Genomic DNA, 21,493 nt, shown 5'->3' with positions numbered 1-21,493 from the left:
GATGTATGCAAGGATCTTTTTTTTTTTTTTTTTTTAGATGGAGATCACTCTATCACCCAGGCTGGAGTGCAATGGTGTGATCTTGGCTCACTGCAACCTCCACCTCCTGGGTTCAAGCGATTCTCCTGTTTCAGCCTCCTGAGTAGCTGGGATTACAGGTGCGCATCACCGCACCTGGCTAATTTTTGTATGTTTAGTAGAGACAGGGTTTCACCATGTTAGCCAGGCTTGTCTTGAACTCCTGGCCTCATGTGATCTGCTCACCTTAGCCTCCCAAATTGCTGGGATTACAGGCGTGAACCACCATGCTGGCCATCTTTTGTTACATTTGTTTATTCTCTTATATTTTTATGTCCTTCCTTGTGAATCTAGATGTTCTTGTAAAATGTGTATTATTTTATTGAGTCTATGTTGTAGTTTTAGAGCTGCTATTTCCTTTTTTGTAAACTTTTTCTTTATATCTTTTGCCTGCTTGGCTAATGGATTTGTCTTTTTCCTATTGATTTGAGTGAGCCCTTCTTTTTTTTTTTTTTTTTTTTTTTTCTGAGACGGAGTCTCTCTCTGTTGCCAGGCTAGAGTACAGTGGCACCATCTCAGCTCACTGCAACTTCTGCCTCCTGGGTTCAAGTGATTCTCCTGCCTCAGCTTCCTGAGTAGCTGGGGCTACAGGCGCATGCCACCATGCCCAGCTGATTTTTGTATTTTTAATAGAGACAGGGTTTCACCATGTCAGCCAAGATGGTCTCGATCTCTTGACCCTGTGATCCGCCTGGCTCGGCCTCCCAAGGTGCTGGGATTACAGGCATGAGCCACTGCACCCGCTCCTTTCTGCAAGAAGACTTTTGCTTTCACTCTTTCCTCTGAGTGGAATGCCTTTCCTTTCTTTCTCTCCTCATCTAGTTAATGCGACTTCTTCTTTAGATTCCATTCCCCTCCTCTGGGAAGCCTTCTGTGACTACCCACTAAAGACCAAACCTTCTCTGTTCACCACTATCTCCCCAGCACCCAGTACAGTACATGGATCACAATAGCTGCTCGGGTAAATACTTGCTGAATGAATGAATGAATGAAGGTATCAGGTGGTGACGAGCAGGTTGAACTGTTAAAAAATTTATTAAAATGTCCAAGAAGTACATTAATGTCCACAGTGTCAGATACCACAGACCCACAGAACACTGCAGCTCACAGCAAAACCAGCAGGACCCAAAGCCGTTCACACGCACACACACTCATATGCGTGCCACGCACATGGCACACGCAGACACACACGCACATCCAAAAGGGAAAGATCAAAAGACAAACCACCCACTTTAGAAAAGACTGGAGCCCCCTCCCACCGTGGAGCCGAGGTGAGGGCAGGGCAAACGGCTGAGGGGCTCAAGGGCAGGGAGCATAAACCAAGACCCCCAAAAAACACTGCATCCCCAGCCCCCCGCAAACAAAGGAAAATTTTTGTGTGACATAGATGACCAAAGATGTGTTATTATTATTATTTTAAACTAAGAAGAGTTATCAAAGTAAGAAGACAAACCTGTATCCCTGGGTTTTCTGAATAATAACCATAATAAGATAGATGTCTACAGGGAGGAAGATTGAAGACAAGGATAAGGGTTCAGTTTACACTTCTTAACCATTTCCTAAATGTGTATGAGGGTGCAATTATGTTTCAATCTCCTCTCCAGAGTCCAGAACAGGATTTGGGTCAGAACCAAGATGGGAGTTGGCTCTGACTTCTGGATTTGGAGTAAGGATTTGGTGATGGAGAGAAAGTGTAAGCAGAGCCAGAGTAAGGATTTGGTCCAGAAAACAGGACCAAATCCTTATTCCAAATCCTTACTCCTGTCGTGGTTGTGACTTCAAGCCAGTACCTTTCCTTTATATCTGAGCCTCAGTTTCACTGTGTGTAAAATGGGAAAGTAACAGTTTCTAAGTCAATGGGCTATTGAGAAGATTCAAGGAGATTGTATGTAAGTCTTTAGCATGGTGTCTACTTCTTAGTTGTCAATGGTCATTATTACTTCCCAGAAGGGATTCAGGCTCAGTTAACACATTTCTTTCTTTACTGAACCCCTAGGTGGACCATTCATTTGCTTATTTTTCTTTCCTGAAGAGGGCCATTCTCCACGGTGTTTTTTTAACCCTGATCCACAGATTTTACCCAGACTGCTGAAAGTGAGTAACAGACATGGAGGAAAAGCTGTGGATCTTTCCTGCCAGAGATGAGGGAACTGGATCCTGGCCCCTGGTGTGGAGAGACCTTTTACAGGTTGCACATTTGGGGGAGGAAGGCAAGGTGAGTTCTTTCCCACTTAAAAAATTAAAATCTACAAGAGAAAAATGTGTGTGTGTGTGTTTGTGTGTTTCAGTTTTAACACTGAGCATCTCTCTACAATATGACCGCAGGTAGGTGTCACTACTTCAAGTTTTAAGTGTTTCTAGACCACCAAGCAATGGCCAGGGACAAGGGTGGGGTGGGGCAGGAGTGGGACCCAGGGCAGGGGCACTACCAATGTCTGCTTAAGGACTGGGTATGTGCACTGGGCTAGAAAACTTGGCAGCACCTCCTTGGTCCAGGAAGGAGGTTCTTTGTCTCCCTGAGAGATGGAGGGGGAAGAAATCTGGGCTCATCTAGCCCTAAATATCCTCTCATCTATTTGTGTGAAAGAGATTCATCACACATGCAGAACCACCAAATCTCAGCGCTGGACTAGACCTGGAAGGGTTAGCAATACACTCTCCCTCCATCACCTACATATTGCTTTGATCATTCTCACTCCTAACTCTGAAGGCATGGAGGGAGGTTGTCCTAAAAACATCCCTAAAATGCAGTACGTGGGATCTCCACACTGTGTGTTTATCCACCAAGACCAAAGACGGAACTTGGGCTGAAGTCCAGGGTAAAGGGAGAGCTGTTGTCAAGTTCAAAAACAGTGTGCTTCTGTGTAGCCTTCTATTCCCAAAGCTAATGACCCTACGTCCAGGCTTCTTCCTGGATTTAGGAATTCAGCCAACATTGACTAAGTCTGAATTTCTGGTGTGAAAAGCAATTCCTTCATGTGAATGCAAACATACACTCATGCACCCTCATCAAGGCCTGCTTCAATCAGCCTGGCAAACAAGAGACCAGACCGATGAGCTTTGCTACTTGTGCTTCCCTCAGCTGGGACACACTCCCAGAGTTCAGCCAGACGAGAATGAACTTTTCAGACACCTGGCTCCACCTGCCAAGAGGATCTTGTGTATGTAAAAAAAGGGAAAAGAGGAGCTTTGTACAAAGGATTATGTGTGTGGGGGATGTGGTTTGGGGTTCAGGGACTTCTGGACTCTCTTGTTTCTCTCTGGGTTCTGTCTCCCCAGGCGAAGGCTCCAGAGGAGGCATGGGAAAGGTGTTGTGCTTTCTTTTTTCTGGTTCTTCAGCAGAAATTCCCTTCGTCCTTCTCCCAGTCCTCCGTTGGGTGTTTCTTGTGTTTTCTGCGCTCCTTGCGGGATTTGTGGTGGTGATGCTGGTGGTGGTGTTGGTGGTGGTGGTGGTGTCGCCGCATCCGATGTGAACGTCTGGCTGCAGGGAAGTGAGGGAGGACAGGGAAGGGACAAAAGGTGGTGAGAGGCAGGTGGCCTGATGCAGCGGGTGTCCTTGGGAGAGAAAGTAGAGGAAAGAGGCCAGACACGAGGGCTCATCCCTGTCATCCCAGCACTTTGGGAGGCCAAAGTGGGAGGATCTCTCGAAGCCAGGAGTTTGAGAGCAGCTTGGGCAACATAGCGAGAACCTATCTCTACAAAAATAAAAAAATTAGCCAGGCGTGGCAGCACATGCTTGTAGTCCCAGCTATTTGGGAGGCTGAGTTTGGAGGATCCCTTGAGACTGGGAGGATGAGGCTATAGTGAGCTGTGATTGAGCCTCGCACTCCAGCCTGGGCAACAGAGTGAGGCTCTGTTTCAAAAAAAACAAAACCAGGCCGGATGTGGTGGCTCACGCCTGTAATCCCAGCACTTTGGGAGGCTGAGGTGAGCTGATCACATGAACTCAGGAGTTCGAGATCAGCCTGGCCAACATAGTGAAACCCTGTCTCTACTAAAAATACAAAAATTAGCCGGGCATGGCAGTGGACACCTGTGATCCCAGCTACTCAGGAGGCTGAGACACAAGGATCGCTTGAACCCGGGAGGTTGCAGTGAGCCGAGATTGTGCCACTGCACTCCAGCCCGGGCAACAGAGCACAACTCCATCTCTCTCTCATACACATACACACACACACACACACACAAATGAAGGAAACATCAGACAGGCTGGTAAGTTCTCACTTATCTGCAAGGCTGTATTATCAGGCAGACATTAAGCCAGATCAATGTGTGGAGAAATAGGATGTCTTACTTGGAAACTAGAAATACCAAAAACCTATGTTGAGATCTCTGGGAGAAGCTACTTACGTTTGGTGCAGACAATTTGGGGCCTGTCCCACTTGCCATTGCTCCGGCATCGAATGGTGGCCACATGGTGCTGGGCAAATCCTTCATTGCACTGGTACCTTACAGTGGCATGGACATTGTACTTGGCCTTGCGGGCACCGATGAGTGAGGCATTCTCCACTGCCGGAGGGGGACCACAGAGCACTGGGACAGAGGAATCTCTAGTGAGAGAGGTGCTCACATCTGGGGCTAAATTAGTTGTTGTTGTTGCTGTTGTTTGAGACAGAGTTTCGCTCTGTCACCCAGACTGGAGTGCAGTGGCGCGCTCTTGCCTCACTGCAACCTCTGCCTCTCTGGTTCAAGCGATTCTCCTGCCTCAGCCTCCCAAGTAGCTGGGATTACAGGCACCTGCCTGTAATCTACACCTGGCTAATTTTTGTATTTTTTTGTTCTTTTTTTGAGACAGGGTCTCACTCTGTCTCCCAGACTGGAGTGCAGTGGTGTGATCTCGGCTCACTGCAACCCCTGCCTCCCAGACTCAAGTGATTCTCCTGCCTCAACCTCCCGAGGAGCTGGGATTACAGACATGCACCACCATGGCTGGCTAATTTTTGTATTTATAGTAGAGACCGGGTTTCGTCATATTGGCCAGGCTGGTCTTGAACTCCTGACCTCAGATGAGCTGCCCACCTTGTCCTCCCAAAGTGCTGGGATTAAAGGCATGAGCCACCGTGCCTGGCTCTTATTGTTGTTTTTAAAAGAGCGTCTTCCTTTGTCGCCCAGGCTGGAGTGCAGTGGCACAATCACAACTCACTGCAGCCTCAACCTCCCAGGCTCAAGGGATCTTCCCACCTCAGCCTCTCAAGTAGCTGAGACTACAGGTGCGCAACACCAAGCCTAGCTAATTTTTTGATTTTTTGTAAAGACGGGGTCCCACTATGTTGCCCGGGCTAGTTTTGAACTCATGGGCTCAAGCTGAGTTTTATTGGGAATGACACCCCCCTCAGCTTGTCAACAGGTCCCTGCCTCTGCCCAGTTCTGATCTCACAGGGCTGGAAGTGACTGTGTCTGTCTGTCTCTTCTACCCAAATCAGCAGCTCCTTAGGGACAGCAACCTCCCGGACACACCTCACTTTCTAATTCTTACACCAAACATAGGGCACAATGGGAATGAAGGAGACAGACGGCAATAATAATTATCTGAGCAAATAAAGGCTGGGTGCGGCAGCTCAGGCCTGTAATGCCAGCACTTTGGGAGGCTGAGGTGGAAGGATTGCTTCAGTCCAGGAGTTTGAGACCAGCCTGGGCAACACAGCAAGACCCTGTCTCTACAAAAAAATTTTAAAATAAGGGCCGGGTGCGGTGGCTCACACCTGTAATCCCAGCACTTTGGGAGGCCGAGGCAGGCGGCTCACAAGGTCAGGAGATCGAGACCATCCTGGCTAACACGGTGAAACATCGTCTCTACTAAAAATACAAAAAATTAGCTGGGTGTAGCAGCGTGCGCCTGTAGTCCCAGCTGCTGAGGAGGCCAAGGCAGGAGAATGGCGTGAACCCGGGAGGCGGAGCTTGCAGTGAGCCGAGATCACGCCACTGCACTCCAGCCTGGGCGACAGAGCAAGACGCCGTCTCAAAATAAATAAATAAATAAATAAATAAATAAATAAATAAGCCAGGCATGGTGGTGTGCACCCGTAGTCCAGCTACTGGTAAGACTGAGGTAGGAGGATCACTTGAGCCCTGGAGTTCAAGTGATCTGCAGTGAGCCGTGATAATGCCACTGTACTCCAGCCTGGGCAACATCGCAAGACCCTGTTTCAAAAATAAATAAATAAATACATGAATAAATGGGGGGGAGGATGTGAAAATTGACAAAGAAATGGAAACAAAAATAAACCAAAGTATAAAATAAAGGTGGATGTACAAATGTATACAAATGATTTCTTTCATATATAAAGATCTCTTAAAAATCAGTAAGATCAACAAGTCAATAGAAAACTGGGCAAAAGAGATGAATTGACAGTTCACAGGGAAAGAAATATATGCCAACAGGCTGTCAACATATAAACAGTTGGTTAGGCCAGACACGGTGGCTCACACCTGTAACCCCAGAACTTTGGGAGGCTGAGGCAGGCAGACTACTTAAGGTCAGAAGTTTGAGACCAGCCTGGTCAACATGGTGAAACCCCGTCTCCACTAAAAATACAAAAACAAAAAAAAAATTAGCCAGGTGTGGTGTGTGCCTGTAATCCCAGCTACTCGGGAGGCTGAGGCAGGAGAATCGCTTGAACCTCAGAGGCGGAGGTTGCAGTGAACCGAGACCGCAATACTGCACTCCAGCTCGGATGACAGAGTGAGACTCCATCTCAAACAAACAAACAAAAAACAACTGGTTATTCTCATCCTTAAAGGCATGCAAACTAAGATAACAATGAGATACTATTTTTCCCCACTTAGATGAACAAAGAACAAAAGTTCAAGAATGTGCGGAGTTGGCAAGGGTGGGAGGAAACAAGCACTCTCATACGCTGATGGAAAGTGAGAACTGGCTGCGCTGACATTTACCAACTTAAAAAGATGAAGGCGAGGTGCAGTGGCTCATGCTTGTAATCCCTGCCCTTTGGGAGGCCGAGGTGGGTGGATCACCTGAGGTCAGGAGTTCGAGACCAGCCTGGCCAACATGGTGAAACCCCGTCTCTACTAATAATATAAAAACCAGCTGGGCGTGGTGGCATACGCCTGTAATCCCAGCTACTTGGGAGGCTGAGGCAGGAGAATCACTTGAACATGGGAGGCAGAGGTTGAAGTGAGCCAAGATCATGCCATTGCACTCCAGCCTGGGCAACAAGAGCGAAACTGTCTCCAAAAACATAAATAAGTAAAAACAAAATAAGAATAAATTAAAAAAATAAAATATAATCCCACCCACCTTGGCCTCCCGAAGTGTTGGGATTACAGGCGTGAGCCACCCCGAGCGGCCTATTTCCATAACTTTTTCATCACGACACACCAAAATTGTATACCCATTAAGCACTAGTGACTCCCCCTTCTCCCAAACCCTAGCCCCTGGCAAACACTAATCTACTTCTTGTCTCTAAATTTGTGTACTCTGAATGCTTCATGAAAAAAAAAATGAATCAAGGCTGGGCACAATGGCTTATGCATATAATCCCAGCACTTCGAGAGGCTGAGACGGGCAGATCACTTGAGCCCAGGAGTTCGGGACCAGCCTGGGCAACATGGCAAGACCCCATCTCTACAAAAAATACAAAAATTAGCTGGGCATGTTGGTGCATGCCTATAGTCCCACCTACTCGGGAGGCTGAGGCAGGAGGATCGCTTGAACCCAGGCGGTGGAGGCTGTGATGAGCCATGATTATGCCACTGCACTCCAGCCTGGGCAACAGAGAACCAGTGAGCCAAAGTGACAGAGAGGAAAAGAAGCAGGGGGCACAGCATACCTGTGCCCTTCTTGCAGACATAGGGTAGGTTGTAGTTGCAGGGGACATCGTTCCAGCGCCCGCTTTCATGCGCCACCATCACCACACAGTCCTCGCCACCCGCGAAGAAATTGTCCGGCTGGTTCTCTCGCCAGTTCTCAAATTGCTGCAGGAATAGGGGGCAGGGAGTTGTTCAGGGGACCTCTGTTCCAGCCCAGGTTCTGGCAATTCCTGCTGTGGGACTCCCCTGGCCAGACCCCTCAAACTCACAGGGATTCAGTGTTCCCATCTCTACAATGGCCACTGTCCTGCCCATCCTGACGGGGGCCACCACTGTAATCCAATACACCATTCCTCTGGTTTGGAGGCTGCAGCATTCCCCTCCCTGGTCCTCCTGCCTCCCTGGGTGCCCGGCCGCACCCAGTTCATTTTCAACATGAATCAGTGTTAGATAAGTGGTGGGACAAGGCCAGGCCTGGTGGCTCATGCCTGTAATACCAGCACTTTGGGAGGCCGAGGTGGGTGGATCACCTGAGGTCAGGAGTTCGAGACCAGCCTGGTCAATATGGTGAAACCCCATCACCACTAAAAATACAAAAAATTAGCCAGGCATGGTAGTGGGAACCTGTAATCCCAGCAGGAGAATTGCTTGAACCCGGGAGGCAGAGGTTGCAGTGAGCCGAGATTGTGCTATTGTACTGCAGCCTGGGTGACAAGACCGAGACTCTGCCTCAAAAAAAAAAAAAAAAGGAAAAGAAAAAGAAAAAAGATACATGGTGGGACAAATGGTGATCTCAGCCCGAAGTCCAGGAGGACTTCCCTGAGGAGGCAATGTGAGAATTAAAGAATCAAAGATAGTAAGGATTCAAGGCTGGGCTCAGTGGCTCACGCCTGTAATCCCAGCACTTTGAGAGGCCAAGGGGGTCAGATCACTTGAGGTCAGGAGTTTGGGACCACCTTGGACAACAAGGTGAAACCCTGTCTCTCATAAAAATACAAAAATTAGCCGGGCATGATGGTGTGCGCCTGTAGTCCCAAGATACTCGGGATGCTGAAGCAGGAGAATCGCTTGAGCCTGGGAGGCAGAGGTTGCAGTGAGCTGGGTTGCATCACTGAACTCCAGCCCGGGTGATGGAGTGAGATTCTATCTCAAAAAAAAAAAAAAAAAAAAAAAAGATAGTAAGGGTTCAGACAGGGAACAGCATTCCTAGCAAAGGGAACCACCAGTGTGAAGGCTCAGAGGCAGGACTGAACTTGTTCTGCTTGAGGAACAGACAAAGCCCAGGGAGGCTGGAGCTGCGTGATGGGGCTGGGGTGTGCTCAGAGAGTAGAGAGGGACCAGATCTTGCATCAGAGGAAAGGAAGTGAATTTTTAAAAATTGTGGCAAAATATATATAGCGCAAAATATATATAGCACATAATTCCTAATTTTAACCATTTTTGTTTTGTTTTGTTTTGTTTGAGACAGAGCCCAGGCTGGAGTGTAGTGGTGCGATCTCGCTCACTGCTACCTCCGCCTCCCAGGTCCCGGTTCAAGCAATTCTCCTGCCCCAGCCTCCTGAGTAGCTGGGATTACAGGCATGCACCACCATGCCCAGCTAATTTTTGTATTTTTAGTAGAGATGGGGTTTCACCATGTTGGCCAGGCTGGTCTTGAACTCCTGACCTCGCGATCCACCCACCTTGGCCTCCCAAAGTGCTGGGATTACAGGCGTGAGCCACCGCACCTGGCCAATTTTAACCATTTTTACATGTGCAGTTTATTTTTATTTTTATTTTGTTGAGACAGAGTCTCTATTATCCAGGCTGGATTGCAGTGGTGCTACCTTGGCACGCTGCAACCTCCACCTCCCGGGTTCAAGAGGCGGTGTGCAGTTTAATGCACTAATTACATTCACAATGTTGCATAACCATCATTGTTATTTCCAGAACTTTTTCTTTTCTTTTTTTTTTGAGATGGAGTCTCTCTCTGTCGCCCAGGCTGGAGTGCAGTGGCATGATCTTGGCTCACTGCAACCTCCGCCTCCCAGGTTCAAGCGATTCTCCTGCCCCAACCTCCTGAGTAGCTGGGATTACATGTGCACGCCACCACGCCTGGCTAATTTTTGTATTTTTAGTAGACACAGGGTTTTACCATATTGGTCAGGCTGGTCTTGAACTCCTGACCTTGTGATCCATCCACCTCGGCCTCCCAAAGTGTTGGGATTACAGGCCTGAGCCACCCTGCACAGCCTATTTCCAGAACTTTTTCATCACAACACACCAAAATTCTGTACTCATTGAGCACTAGTGACTCCCCCTTCTCCCGACCCCAGCCCCTGGCAAACACTAATCTACTTCCTGTCTCTAAATTTGCCTACTCTGAATGCTTCATGAAAAAAAAAAAATCATACAACAGCTGGCCTTCTATGCCTGGCTCATTCCACATTTTGTTTATTATTTTATTTTATTTTATTTTTGAGCCAGAGTCTCGCTCTGTCTCAATTTTTGAATTTTTTGTAGAGATGGGGTTTCGCCATGTTGCCCAGGCTGGTCTCAAACTCCACAACTCAAACAATCCACCCACGTTGGCCTCCAAAAGTGCTGGGATTGCAGGCATGAACCACTGCACCTGGCCAACTTCTCCTTTATGGCCGAACAATATTCCATTGCATGGATGGACCACATTTTGTCTCTTCCTTCATCTGTTGATGGGTATTTTGGTTGTTCCCACCTTGGCTATTGTGAATAGTGGGGCTGTGAACATTCATGCAAAAGTTTTTGTTTGTTTGTTTGTTTTTTGAGACAGAGTCTCCCTCTGTCACCCAGGCTGGAGTGCAGTGACGCGATCTCGGCTCACTGCAACCTACGCCTCCCAGGTTCAAGCGATTCTCCTGCCTCAGCCTTGCAAGTAGCTGGGACTACAGGCATGTGCCATCACACCCAGCTATTTTTTTATTTTTAGTAGAGACAGGGTTTCACCATGTTGGCCAGGCTGGTCTCGAACTCCCGACCTCAGGTGATCCACTCGCCTCAGCCTCCCAAAGTGCTGGGATTACAGGCGTGAGTCACCCACCATGCCTGGCCTGTTTTGTTTTGTTTGAGACAGGGTCTTGCTCTGTCACCCAGGCTGGAGTGCAGTGGTGCAATCATAGCTCACTGGAGCCTCAACCTCCTGGGCTCCAGCGATCCTCCTACTTTGGCCTCCCCAAAGTGCTGGGATTACAGGTGTGAGCCACCACACCCAGCCTCTTTTTCTTTCTTTGTACAATTTTTTGTTTGTTTGTGTTGTTTTGGAGATGGAGTCCTGCTCTGTTGCCCAGGCTGGAGTGCAATGGTGTGATCTTGGCTCACTGCAACCTCTGCCTCCCGGGTTCAAGTGATTCTCCTGCCTCAGCCTCTCAAGTAGCTGGGATTACAGGTACATGCCACCACACCCAGCTAATTTTTGTATTTTTAATAGAGATGGGGTTTCACCACGTTGGCCAGGCTCTTCTGGAACTCCTGACCTCAAGTGATCTGCCTGCCTCGGCCTTCCAAAGGGCTGGGATCACAGGCGTGAGCCACTGTGCCCGGCCTCTGTGTATAAATTTAAAGGGTACAAGTGCAATTTTATTATATGCATATGCATATAATAAAATATATATCGTCTAGTGGCAAAGTCTTGGCTTTTAGTGTATCCATGACCCGAATAATGTACATTTTTGTACCACTTTGAATCTCTGTTTTCAATTCTTCTGGGTATGTATCCAGTAGTAGAATCGCTGGGTCATGTGGTAACTCTATGTTTAACTTTTTATTTTTATTTTTATATTTTTAGAGACGGGGGTCTCACTGTGTTGCCCAGGCTGGATTCCAATTCCTAGGCTTAAGTGATCCTCCCGCCTCAGCTTCCCGATAGCTGAGACTACAGGCTCGTACCACTGTGCCCAGCTTCTATGTTTAACTGTGTGAGGAACCGCCAGATTTTTACACAGCGGGAGAAGGGGAATTTTTATCTTGAGAACAATGGAGAGTCTGGGAGGGCTTGAAGCAGGGAGGATGCTGAGCTAATATGTTTTTAGAGACAGGGTCTCGCTCTGTCACCCAGGCTGGAGTGCAGTGACGTGATCACAGGTCACTGCAGCATTGAACTCCTGGGCTCAAGCGATCCTCCTCACTCATTCTCCCAAAGCGCTGGGATTACAAGCATGGACCACCAGCCTGGCATATATATAATTTTTTAATTTTTTTGAGACAGGATCTCGTTCTATCATCACCCAGGCTGAAGTGCAGTGGAGTGATCTCGGCTCACTGCAACCTCCGCCTCACAGGTTCAAGCGATTCTCACGCCTCAGCCTCCTGAGTAGCTGGGATTAGAGGCATGGGCCACCACACCCAGCTAATTTTTATATTTTTAGTAGAGACGGGTTTTCACCATGTTGGCCAGGCTAGTCTCAAGTGCCCACCTTGGCCTCCCAAAGTGCTGGGATTACAGGCATGAGCCATCATGCCCAGGCTAGAAATGAGAATATTTGAGAGACCATGGCTGGGGGACCAGGCAGAGTGAGTAGGGGAGGCATCAGACCCTAGTCTCAGGTTTGTAACCTCTGCAGCTTGGTGGGCGCGGTCTGTTTACTTGGGCTGGGGAAGTCAGGGGAGAAAGTTTAGCCTTCACTTGAAGCTCCTTTGCCAACTCCAGCATCTTGGAGCCACTAGAGACCTCTGACACCCAATTGCGATAACTTTGCACAAAAGGGTAAACTGAGGCCAGATGGCAGGGCTGATGTGGCTCAGCAGCCTAGGCCCGCAGCCCCTGCCACTCACCAGCCCGGTGTTGTCCGTCCACTGGAAATCTCTCTCCACGATCCTGTCGTTCAGGCCGATCCACGTGTTTTCATGCCCAAAGCCTGCAGGGTCGGGGGTTGTGGGTCTGGGTGTTCACCCATGCCTCTCCCGGCCCAGGGCGCAGGCTGCAGGTGAGGTGGGGTAGGGTGTGGGAGGAAAGAATTCCTCACCTTTCCCAGCCTGGAGGTGGGCTGGGTGGGGGGAAAGATCTAGAAGGTGGAAATGAAGAGGGAAGAAGCGGGTACAGGGATGGAGGAGGACCCAGAGCCCCTCCCTCAGCCTCTCTGTGGGCTGGGGGCTGGGTGAGGTATGTATGGGAGGGGAAGACCCAGCCCCTTCCCCAGCCTGGAGGTGGGCTGGAGGTTGAGGTGGAGAGGGAAGGAGATAGAAGTGAAGTTTACAGAGGTGAGGGAGTACACAGATGCCCTCCCTAACCTCTATAAGAGCTGGAGAAGGGAAAGGGGAAGGAAGGGAGAAGGAGAGAGATGAGGGGGAGGAAAAAGGAGGAGGAGTGAAAGGGAGGAGGGGCAGGAGTGGGAAGAAGGATGGGGAGGAGGGAGGAGGAATGGAAGGGAGGATGAGGAGCAGGAGGGAGGAGGGGGGAATGGGAGGAGGAGGGGGAGGAGAAAGGAGGAGAAAGATCAGTGGAAGAAGGAGGGGGAGGAGTGGGAGGGAGGATGGGGAAGAGAAAAGAGGAAGAAGATGAGTGGAAGGAGGAGGCAGAGGAATGGGAGGGAGGAGGGAGAGAAGAGGGAGGAGGAAGGGAAGGAGACAGGAGGAGAAAGATGAATGGAAGGAGGAGGGGAGGAGTTGGAGGGAGGAGGGAGAGGAGTGGGAGGAGAATGGGGAGGAGAAAAGAGGAGGAGTGGAAGGGAGGAGGAAGAGCAAGGGGGGGAGGAAAGAGAAGGAGGAGGAGTAGAAGGGAGGAGGCCTGGGGAGGAGCAGGAGGGAGGAGGAGACGAATGGGAGGAGGGAGAGGCAGGATGAGGAGGAGAAAGGAGGAAGAAGATGAGTGGAAGGAGGAGGGGGAGGGAAGGGGGAGGAGAGGAGAGAGGAGGAGGAGGAATGGGAGGAGGAGGAATGGGAGGAGGAGAGGGAGGAGGGGAGGGAGGATGGAGAGGAGAAAGGAGGTGGAAGATGAGTGGAAGGAGGAGGGGAGGAGAGGAGGGAGAAGGGGAGGAGTAGGAGGGAGGAGGAGAAAGAATGGAAGGAGGAGAGAGAGGAGGGGGAGGGAGGATGGGGAAGAGGGAGGAAGAGGTATAGAAGGAGGAGGGGGAGGAGGGGGAGGGAAGATGGGGAGGTAGGAGGGAAAGGAAGGAGGAGAAGGGTAGGGGGCAGGCATGAACCCCTCTCCCAGCCTCAGTGTAGGCTGGAGGTGCATCCTCACCCCACCCTCCACAAGTGGGGACTCTGGCTACCCTCTTTTAGGGGGGCGAGGCATGGGAAGAACCAGAAGTAGGCCCAGGCTATGACAGGGTTTGTGGCCAGGAGAAGCAGGAGTAAACCCGGGCACTGTCGCATCTTTGCAGAAATGAGAAGTAGGGGACAGGAGACGCCAGTGGGCGCTAGACGGGCAGATAGGTGAGAAGACGTGAGCCAGTCGCTCAGGAGGGAGAGGCCCAGTGGGATACATCAAGGAAAAAGAAGCAAATCAGGGAAGGAAGAAAGGAAGGAGTCACGAGGGATGGGATGGTGGCAAATGGAATAAACAGAATAAATGGATGGATGAGCAAAAGGCAGAGGGATAATGAATAAATCAATAAGTCCCGGATTACATGAATGGAACACTTGTCTCTCTCCTAGGTCTTTGAACACATTACAGGTGCTTCTCCCATCACCCTCCATCTCCTGGCCCTGTTTTGTTATCAGCACACATAGGATCTGTTGAATTACAGTATAGACTTATTTACTTAGATATTTACTTGCTTGTCTATATCCTCCCCAAGAAATGGTCACTCCCTGGGGACAGAGCAAAGTCAGCCTTGATTGCTGCTGTGCTGTGTCAATATTCCTGGAATGGTGCCCAGCACATAGCAGGTGCTCAGTAAATATTTGGTGAATGAATGAATGAATGAATGAAGTGAATGTATGATTAACAAGTGAATTGACAGATTTCATGCATTAAGAAGCAGTCAGGGCTTGCATTAATGAACACAGCTTTGGAAAGATGATGTCTTGAAAACCAGGGGAGGGATGCGATGCCCTGGCAAAAGGGCTACAAGTGCCACCCCTGCCCACCCTCCAGGCAGGTGGCCCCCTCCCCAGAGCCCCTACTATTAATGAAGCTGTGTTCCTCCGATGAGTGGACGCTGGTCAGGTGGCCGGAGCGGCGGCGGCAGTCCCTCTCGGCATCTTCCCATGCCCTCCGGTGGGCAAAATAGCGATAACAGTGGCCCTGGAACTTGTGCCAGCCACGGTCACAGCCCTCGGTGTCTGGGAGATGGGATAGGAGCGTGAGGGGGGGCTGGCCTTGGCCCAAGGCCTACCAGCCATGAGCACAGCCAGCCCACCAGAGAGAGGGCCCAATCCAAGGTCACTGCGGGGCGAGATCACCCCTTTCTCCATGCCTGGCCCCTCCTCCTGAGGCTCTGCTCTCCCAACCCTTTCACCTCCCATATTGACTTCTTTTTTTTATTTTTATTTTTGGACAGGGTCTCACTCCGTCGCCCAGGCTGGCGTGCAATGGCGCAATCTCGGCTCACTGCTACCTCCGCCTCCCATACTCAAGCAATCCTCCCACCTCAGCCTCCTGAGTAGCTGGGATCACAGGCGTGCGCCACCACGCCCAGCTAATTTTGTATTTTTAGTAGAGATAGGGTTTCACCATGTTGGTCAGGTTGGTCTCAAACTCCTGGCCTCAAGTGATCTGCCCGCCTCAGCCTCCCAAAATGCTGGAATTACAGACATAAGCCACCACACTGGCCAAATCTTAATGTCTTTTCTTTGTTTCTGGAAGAGATTTAACTGGGAGATCATTCCCTGACACCCACTCTCATTCCAATGCTGAAGGCTCCTTCTCTGATGTCGGGGCCACACCCTTCGTATGGACATGGGAGCTCAGACATTTCTCCACAGAAGACATACAAATGGCCAACAAGCACATGAAAAGATGCTCATTGTCAATGTCAAAACCACCATGAGATATCACTTCACACCCACTAGGATGGAGAGAGATATATATATATATATATATAATTTTTTTTTTTTTGAGATGGAGTCTGGCTCTGTCGCCCAGGCTGGAGTGTAATGGTGCGATCTTGGCTCACTGTAGACACCACCTCCCAGGTTCAAGCAATTCTCCTGCCTCAGCCTCCCAAGTACCTGGGATTACAGGCATGTGTCGCCATGCCTGCTAATTTTTGTATTTTTAGTAGAGATGGGGTTTCTCCATGTTGGCCAGGATGGTCTTGATCTCCTGACATGATCAGCCTGCCTTGGCCTCCCAAAGTGCTGGGATAACATATAATTTTTTTTTTTTTAAAGGAAAAGTAGGCTGAGGATGGTGGTTCATGCCTGTAATCCCAGTATTTTTGGAGGTCGAGGCTGGTGCATCACTTGAGGCCAGGAGTTCAAGACCAGCCTGGCCCCATCTCTACTAAACTTCAAAAAAAAAAAAAATTGAGGCACGTGTGGTGGTAGGTGCCTATAGTCCCAGATACTGGGGAGATTGAGGCACAAGAATCACTTGAACTGGGAGGTGGAGGTTGTAGTGAGCCAAGATCATACCACTGCACTCCAGCCTAGGTGACAGAGTGAGACCCTGTCTCAAAAAATAAAAAGAAAAAGAAATTAAAAAAATAAAAATTAGCCAGGCATGGTGGCACAAACCTGTAGTTCCAGCTACTGGGTAGGCTGAAGCAAGAGAATCGCTTGAGCCTGGGAGTTCAAGGTGACAGTGAACTATGATTGTACCACTGTACTTTCCAGCCTGGGCACAGAGTGAGAACCTGTTTCAGAAAAAAAAAAAAGGCCAAGCACAGTGGCTCATGTCTGTAATTCCAGCACTTTGGGAGGCTGAGGCAGGAGGATCACATGAACCCAGGAGTTTGAGAGCAGCCTGGGCAACATGGCAAAACCCCATCTCTACAAAAAAAAAGTAAATTAAACCTAGAGTTACCATATGACCCAGCAATTCCACTCCTGAGAGTATACACCAAAAAGAGTAGAGGGAAAAAAAAGAATGGCAAATAGTTATTCAAACAAAAGCACATACAAGAATATATTCACAGCAGCACTATTGACCTTAGCCTCTGGAGGAAACAACCCAAATATCCATCAAACCATGAATGGATAAACAAAATGTGATATAGCCATACAATGGAATACTACTCAGCCATGAAAAGGAATGAAACACTGATTCATATTACAATACAGGTGAACCTTGAAAACATGCCAAGTGAAAGAAGCCAGACACAGAAGACACATATTTTGAGATTCCATTCATATGAAATGTCTAGAACAGGCAAATCCACAGAGACAGAAAGCAGATTAGTGGTTGCCAGGGACTGGGGAATGGGAATAGGGAGTGACCACCTAGTGGGCACAGAGTTTCCTTCTGGGGTGTTGAAAAAGTTCTGGAACTAGACAGAGGTGATGGCTGTACAACATTGTGATTGTACAGAATGCCACTGAAATGTACACTTTAAAATGGTTAATTTGGCTGGGCTCAGTGGCTGTAATCCCAGTAGTTTGGGAGGCTGATGTGGACAGATTGCCTGAGCTCAGGAGTTCAAGACCAGTCTGGGCAACATGGTGAAACCTTGTCTCTACAAAAAATACAAAAATTAGCCAGGCATGGTGGTGTGTGCCTGTAGTCCCAGCCTACTGGGGAGGCTAAGGAGGGAGGATCACTTGAGCTTGGGAGGTCAAAGCTGCAATGAGCCAAGATCGCACCACTGCACTCCAGCCTGGGTGCCAGGGTGAGACCCTGTCTCAAAAAATAAAATAAATTTAGCTGGGCGTGGTGGCGTGTGCCTGTAATCCCAGCTACTTGGGAGGCTGAGGTAGGAGAATCACTTGGACCAGGGAGTTGGAGGTTGCAGTGAGCTGAGATTGTGCCACTACATTCCAGCCTGGTGACAGAGCGAGACTCTGTCTCAAAAAAATAAAATAAAATAAAATAGGGCAGGCGCAGTGGCACATGCCTGTAATTCCAGCACTTTGGGATGCCGAGGTGGGTGGATCACCTGAGGTCAGGAGTTCAAGACCAGCCTGGCCAACATAGCAAAACCCCATCTCTACTAAAAAATACAAAAATTAGCCAGGCGTGGTGGCGGGCGCCTGTAATCCCAGCTACTTGGGAGGCTGAGGCAGGGAAAATTGCTTGAAACTGGGAGGTGGGGGTTGCAGTGAGCTGAGACGGCACCACTGCACTCCAGCCTGGGTGACAGAGCAAGATTCCATCTCAAAAAAATAATAAAATAAAGTAAAATGGTTAATTCTATGTTACGCACAGTTTGTCTAAAAGAATAATTTATCTTGTGTCAGGCTCACAGCCATGGAACTGGAGGCAGGGACCTGGAGTATGTGGGGAAGCCTGTGGCTGGGCACCCAACCCCACTCTTGGTACTGTTTCTGGTGTTGCAATAGAAACTCACCTTTCTCACAAAAGCTGCCCCCATAGCTGGGGAGGCAAAGGCAGACAAAGCCATTGACCTCATCAATACAGGTGCCTCCATTCTCACAGGGGCTGCAGAGGCAGTCATCAATGTCTGGTAGAGAGGGGAAGAGACTGAGTTAGAGGTCAGCTTCCCCTTGGCTCTGAGCCCCCACAGGAAACTAAGCAGAAAATGGGGTCATGGTCCTACCGTCCATCCTGGACCTAAGTGCAGCAGTCACAGTCTGCACAGATGGCCCAATGACTCTGCAGGCAAGGGGGTGGAACCTCATACAATTAACATAAATTAGCATTAATGAGAGCAGATGCCACTGGGGCAGCTGAGAGCCAGGATGTGCAGACTGTTCTACCTGACTCTAGAGAAGCGAAGGTTATACTCTCAAAAACAGGCTCATAGAATGCTGAAGCTGGAGTCTCTTTTAGGCATTTGCAAAGACTTGCACAGAGTCACAAAGCTGTTTGTGGGTAAAGCTAGATATTCATTGAGCTCCTCTTCTACTGGTCCATGTGTAGACAGTGCTTGAGGCATGTATGGCACTGGGCAAGTCACTTCCCCTCCTTGAAACTCAGCTTACTTTTTTTGAAAATGGTAATAATAATGGGCTCCTACTCAAGGATGATTGTGAGTAGGGAAGCAATAGAAGAGCTCAAGAAATTATATCATTTATATTTATTGTTATAATTCTGTAATCAGTCATGTGGTTGTGAAGGTTGTGAAGTCAAGATGACACATAGAGCTCAAAAAATTATGTCATTTATATTTGTTGTTGTAATTTCATAATTGGTAGTATTTCTTGTGTTGGGCTTTGAAGCTAGCACCCAACAGTTCTGGTGGCAGTGCTTATACCTCCCACCGACCCAGGAAAGGGCAGGATCTCCAAAGGGCCTTTGCAGGGAGGAGTCTCAGACATATAATTCCTTTGTCTTTTCCTTCCCACCTCTGACTGGTAGTAATGGGAGACAGCACACCAGAGATGAAAGCTCAGCTGTTTGATTCTGGTTCCACTAACTGGGCTGATTTAGCTGAATGCAAGGAGTGGGGTTTGGGAATGGAGCATCTGAAACCAGCTTTTTGTGATCTCTGAATTCTGAGGGCATGGCTGCTGGAGTACAACCCAAGGCTCTGGAGTCAAACAAATTCAGATTCAGATCCTGAGTCTGGGGTACTCACCAATCTCACAGTTCTCCCCAGCGAAGCCCTGATCACAGCTACAGCCATACATGGTGCCATTGGCATTACATGTCCCTCCATGAAGACAAGGGTTGTTCTCACAGGGATCTGAGTGCACTGCAGGATGGATGGGTAGTGTGGGGAAGAGTCAGGCCACAGATCTTTTGCCTTCCTGGAATCAAGACCCCAGGCCCCCAAACCACTCTAATCAAACCCTCTCTATGGAGCCCTCTTTATAACTTCCCCAACCAGCGGTCACCAACTCCCTCCCATATGACCCCTGTTACGAGGAGTTTACTGCTTCCAGAAACTGCCCCAAAGCATCTGGGGACTTTCCTGCCTGTAGCAAAGTCCTTCCTCAGACTGAACTGGAATGGGGCTCCCAGAGACCAGGGCTTCCCGAAGGACCTCGTAGAATGTCTTCTCCCAGAACATGGGCTTCAGTGTCCTCCCTGACTTCAATGTCCTTCCCCTCCTTTGGGCACACCCTGCTCATCACTGTGCTTCTCATGAATTGGGGCACAGGAGTGGACATAGGTTCTAGCCTGGGTGACAGACTGAAAAAAAAAATCCTCATCCTGCTCCAGCCAACCGAGATCCTGTCAGGGCAGCATCTGACCATTCCACTGCCCAGTGGAATTAAATTTTTTGAAAAATTAAATAAAAAAAAAAGAGGCCAGGTGCCATGGCTCATGCCTGTAATCCTAGCACTTTGGGAGGCCAAGGCAGGTGGATCACCTGAGGTCAGGAGTTCGAGACCAGCCTGGCCAACATGGTGAAACCCCATCTCTACTAAAAATACAAAAAATTAGCTGGGTATGGTGGCAGGAACCTGTAATCCCAGCTACTCGGGAGGCTGAGGCAGGAGAATCCCTTGAATGCCGAAGGCGGAGGTTGCAGTGAGCTGAGATCGCGCCACTGCACTCCAGCCTGGGTGACAGAGTGAGACTCCATCTCAAAAAAAAAAAAAAAAAGAATGAAATGCTTCATTTTTTGCACAGGGGCTGTGCTAAGCTTCTCTATATTGTTCTAATTATAGCATATGTGCTGCTGAAGCGAGCACTACTTTACTTTTTTTATTAGAACAATCGTTTCTTGTCTGTATCTTTCCCTAGAGCACTGGTGTTCCATATGGCAGCCACATATAGATATTCACGCTTAAATCAATTAAAGTGAAATAAAAGTAAAAACGTCGTCCCTCAGTTGTCCTAGCCATTTTTCAAATTAGCGTGGATAGAGAACATTTCCATCCCTGGGAAAGTTCTAGCATGTTGCTCTAGGACGTCAGTTTTCAGAGGAGAGGGGATTTGGTTTCAACATATGGTCTGGGACAGAACAGGCACTCAGTAATTGCTTGCTAACGGAATGAAGGTAGCAGCTGGCCCTCCTGCGGTAGCTGAGGCCTGTCCCTGGGGTGGCCCCATGGATGGCAAACGGGCTTGTGGATGGCAGGGCCTGTGGCTGGACGACGGCCCTGCACGTGTGTGCACACGCACAAGGCTGCCAGGCGGCGGGACACATGAGCCCCGCCAGGTGCCCCGCGCTGCTGACACCTGCCCACGGACTGGCGGTGACTCAGTCACTCGCTGCTACTGCATTTATTTTTGGCTTCATTAGCATTTCTTCTGCAAGCGGCGGGTGGGTAGCTGCCTGGGTCTCCCCAGCACTGCCCGCCAATCTCCATCCTGCTGTGGTTGGCTTCACTGTGGAGCCCAGGATCCAGAAAAGTCCAAGACAGACCCAGCCTCAGCCCAGGTGCAGCTCCAACCCCCGTTTCCTTAGTGTTCCTATGTGGTCGCCCTCCCACCTCTCTGACTGCCCCTTCTCTATTTCTTTGGGCATTGAGCTTCTTCCCCTCTGATCATCTTTCCAGGGTTGATCCCCACCTAGCCCGTCTCTTCTCTCCTCACCACCACCCTAAGATTAATTTTTTTTTTTTTTTGAGATGGAGTCTTGCTCTGTCCCCTAGGCTGGAGTGCAGTTGCATGATCATAGCTCACTGCAGCCGCAACCTCCCAGGGTCAAGCGGTCCTCCCACCTCAGCACCCCTG

General features: G+C 49.2%; 1 protein-coding gene and 1 non-coding gene across 3 annotated transcripts in view; both read right to left on the bottom strand.

Moving 5' to 3' along the window:
* Positions 1-1,094: 1,094 nt before the first annotated feature.
* Positions 1,095-21,493, bottom strand: part of NCAN (neurocan) — a 40,362-nt gene continuing 19,963 nt past the window's right edge. For both annotated transcript variants that reach the window (XM_034946307.2, XM_034946306.3), the window contains exons 9-15: positions 19,443-19,559; positions 18,252-18,365; positions 14,929-15,087; positions 12,634-12,716; positions 7,869-8,013; positions 4,429-4,611; positions 1,095-3,559 (exon numbers count right to left, since the gene is read on the bottom strand). In XM_034946307.2, the coding sequence (XP_034802198.1) occupies positions 3,414-3,559; positions 4,429-4,611; positions 7,869-8,013; positions 12,634-12,716; positions 14,929-15,087; positions 18,252-18,365; positions 19,443-19,559 (947 nt within the window). In that variant the 3' untranslated portion in view covers positions 1,095-3,413. The remainder of the gene's footprint in view (positions 3,560-4,428; positions 4,612-7,868; positions 8,014-12,633; positions 12,717-14,928; positions 15,088-18,251; positions 18,366-19,442; positions 19,560-21,493) is intronic.
* Positions 20,402-20,505, bottom strand: LOC112437942 (U6 spliceosomal RNA). The gene has a single exon (XR_004668092.1). It is a non-coding gene; the product is annotated as a U6 spliceosomal RNA (small nuclear RNA).

The sequence above is a fragment of the Pan paniscus genome, chromosome 20, assembly GCF_029289425.2.
Source record: "Pan paniscus chromosome 20, NHGRI_mPanPan1-v2.0_pri, whole genome shotgun sequence".
NCBI lineage: Eukaryota > Metazoa > Chordata > Mammalia > Primates > Hominidae > Pan > Pan paniscus.
The sequence above is the reverse complement of the archived record's forward strand: the minus strand, read 5'-3'. Positions and strand labels throughout refer to the sequence as shown.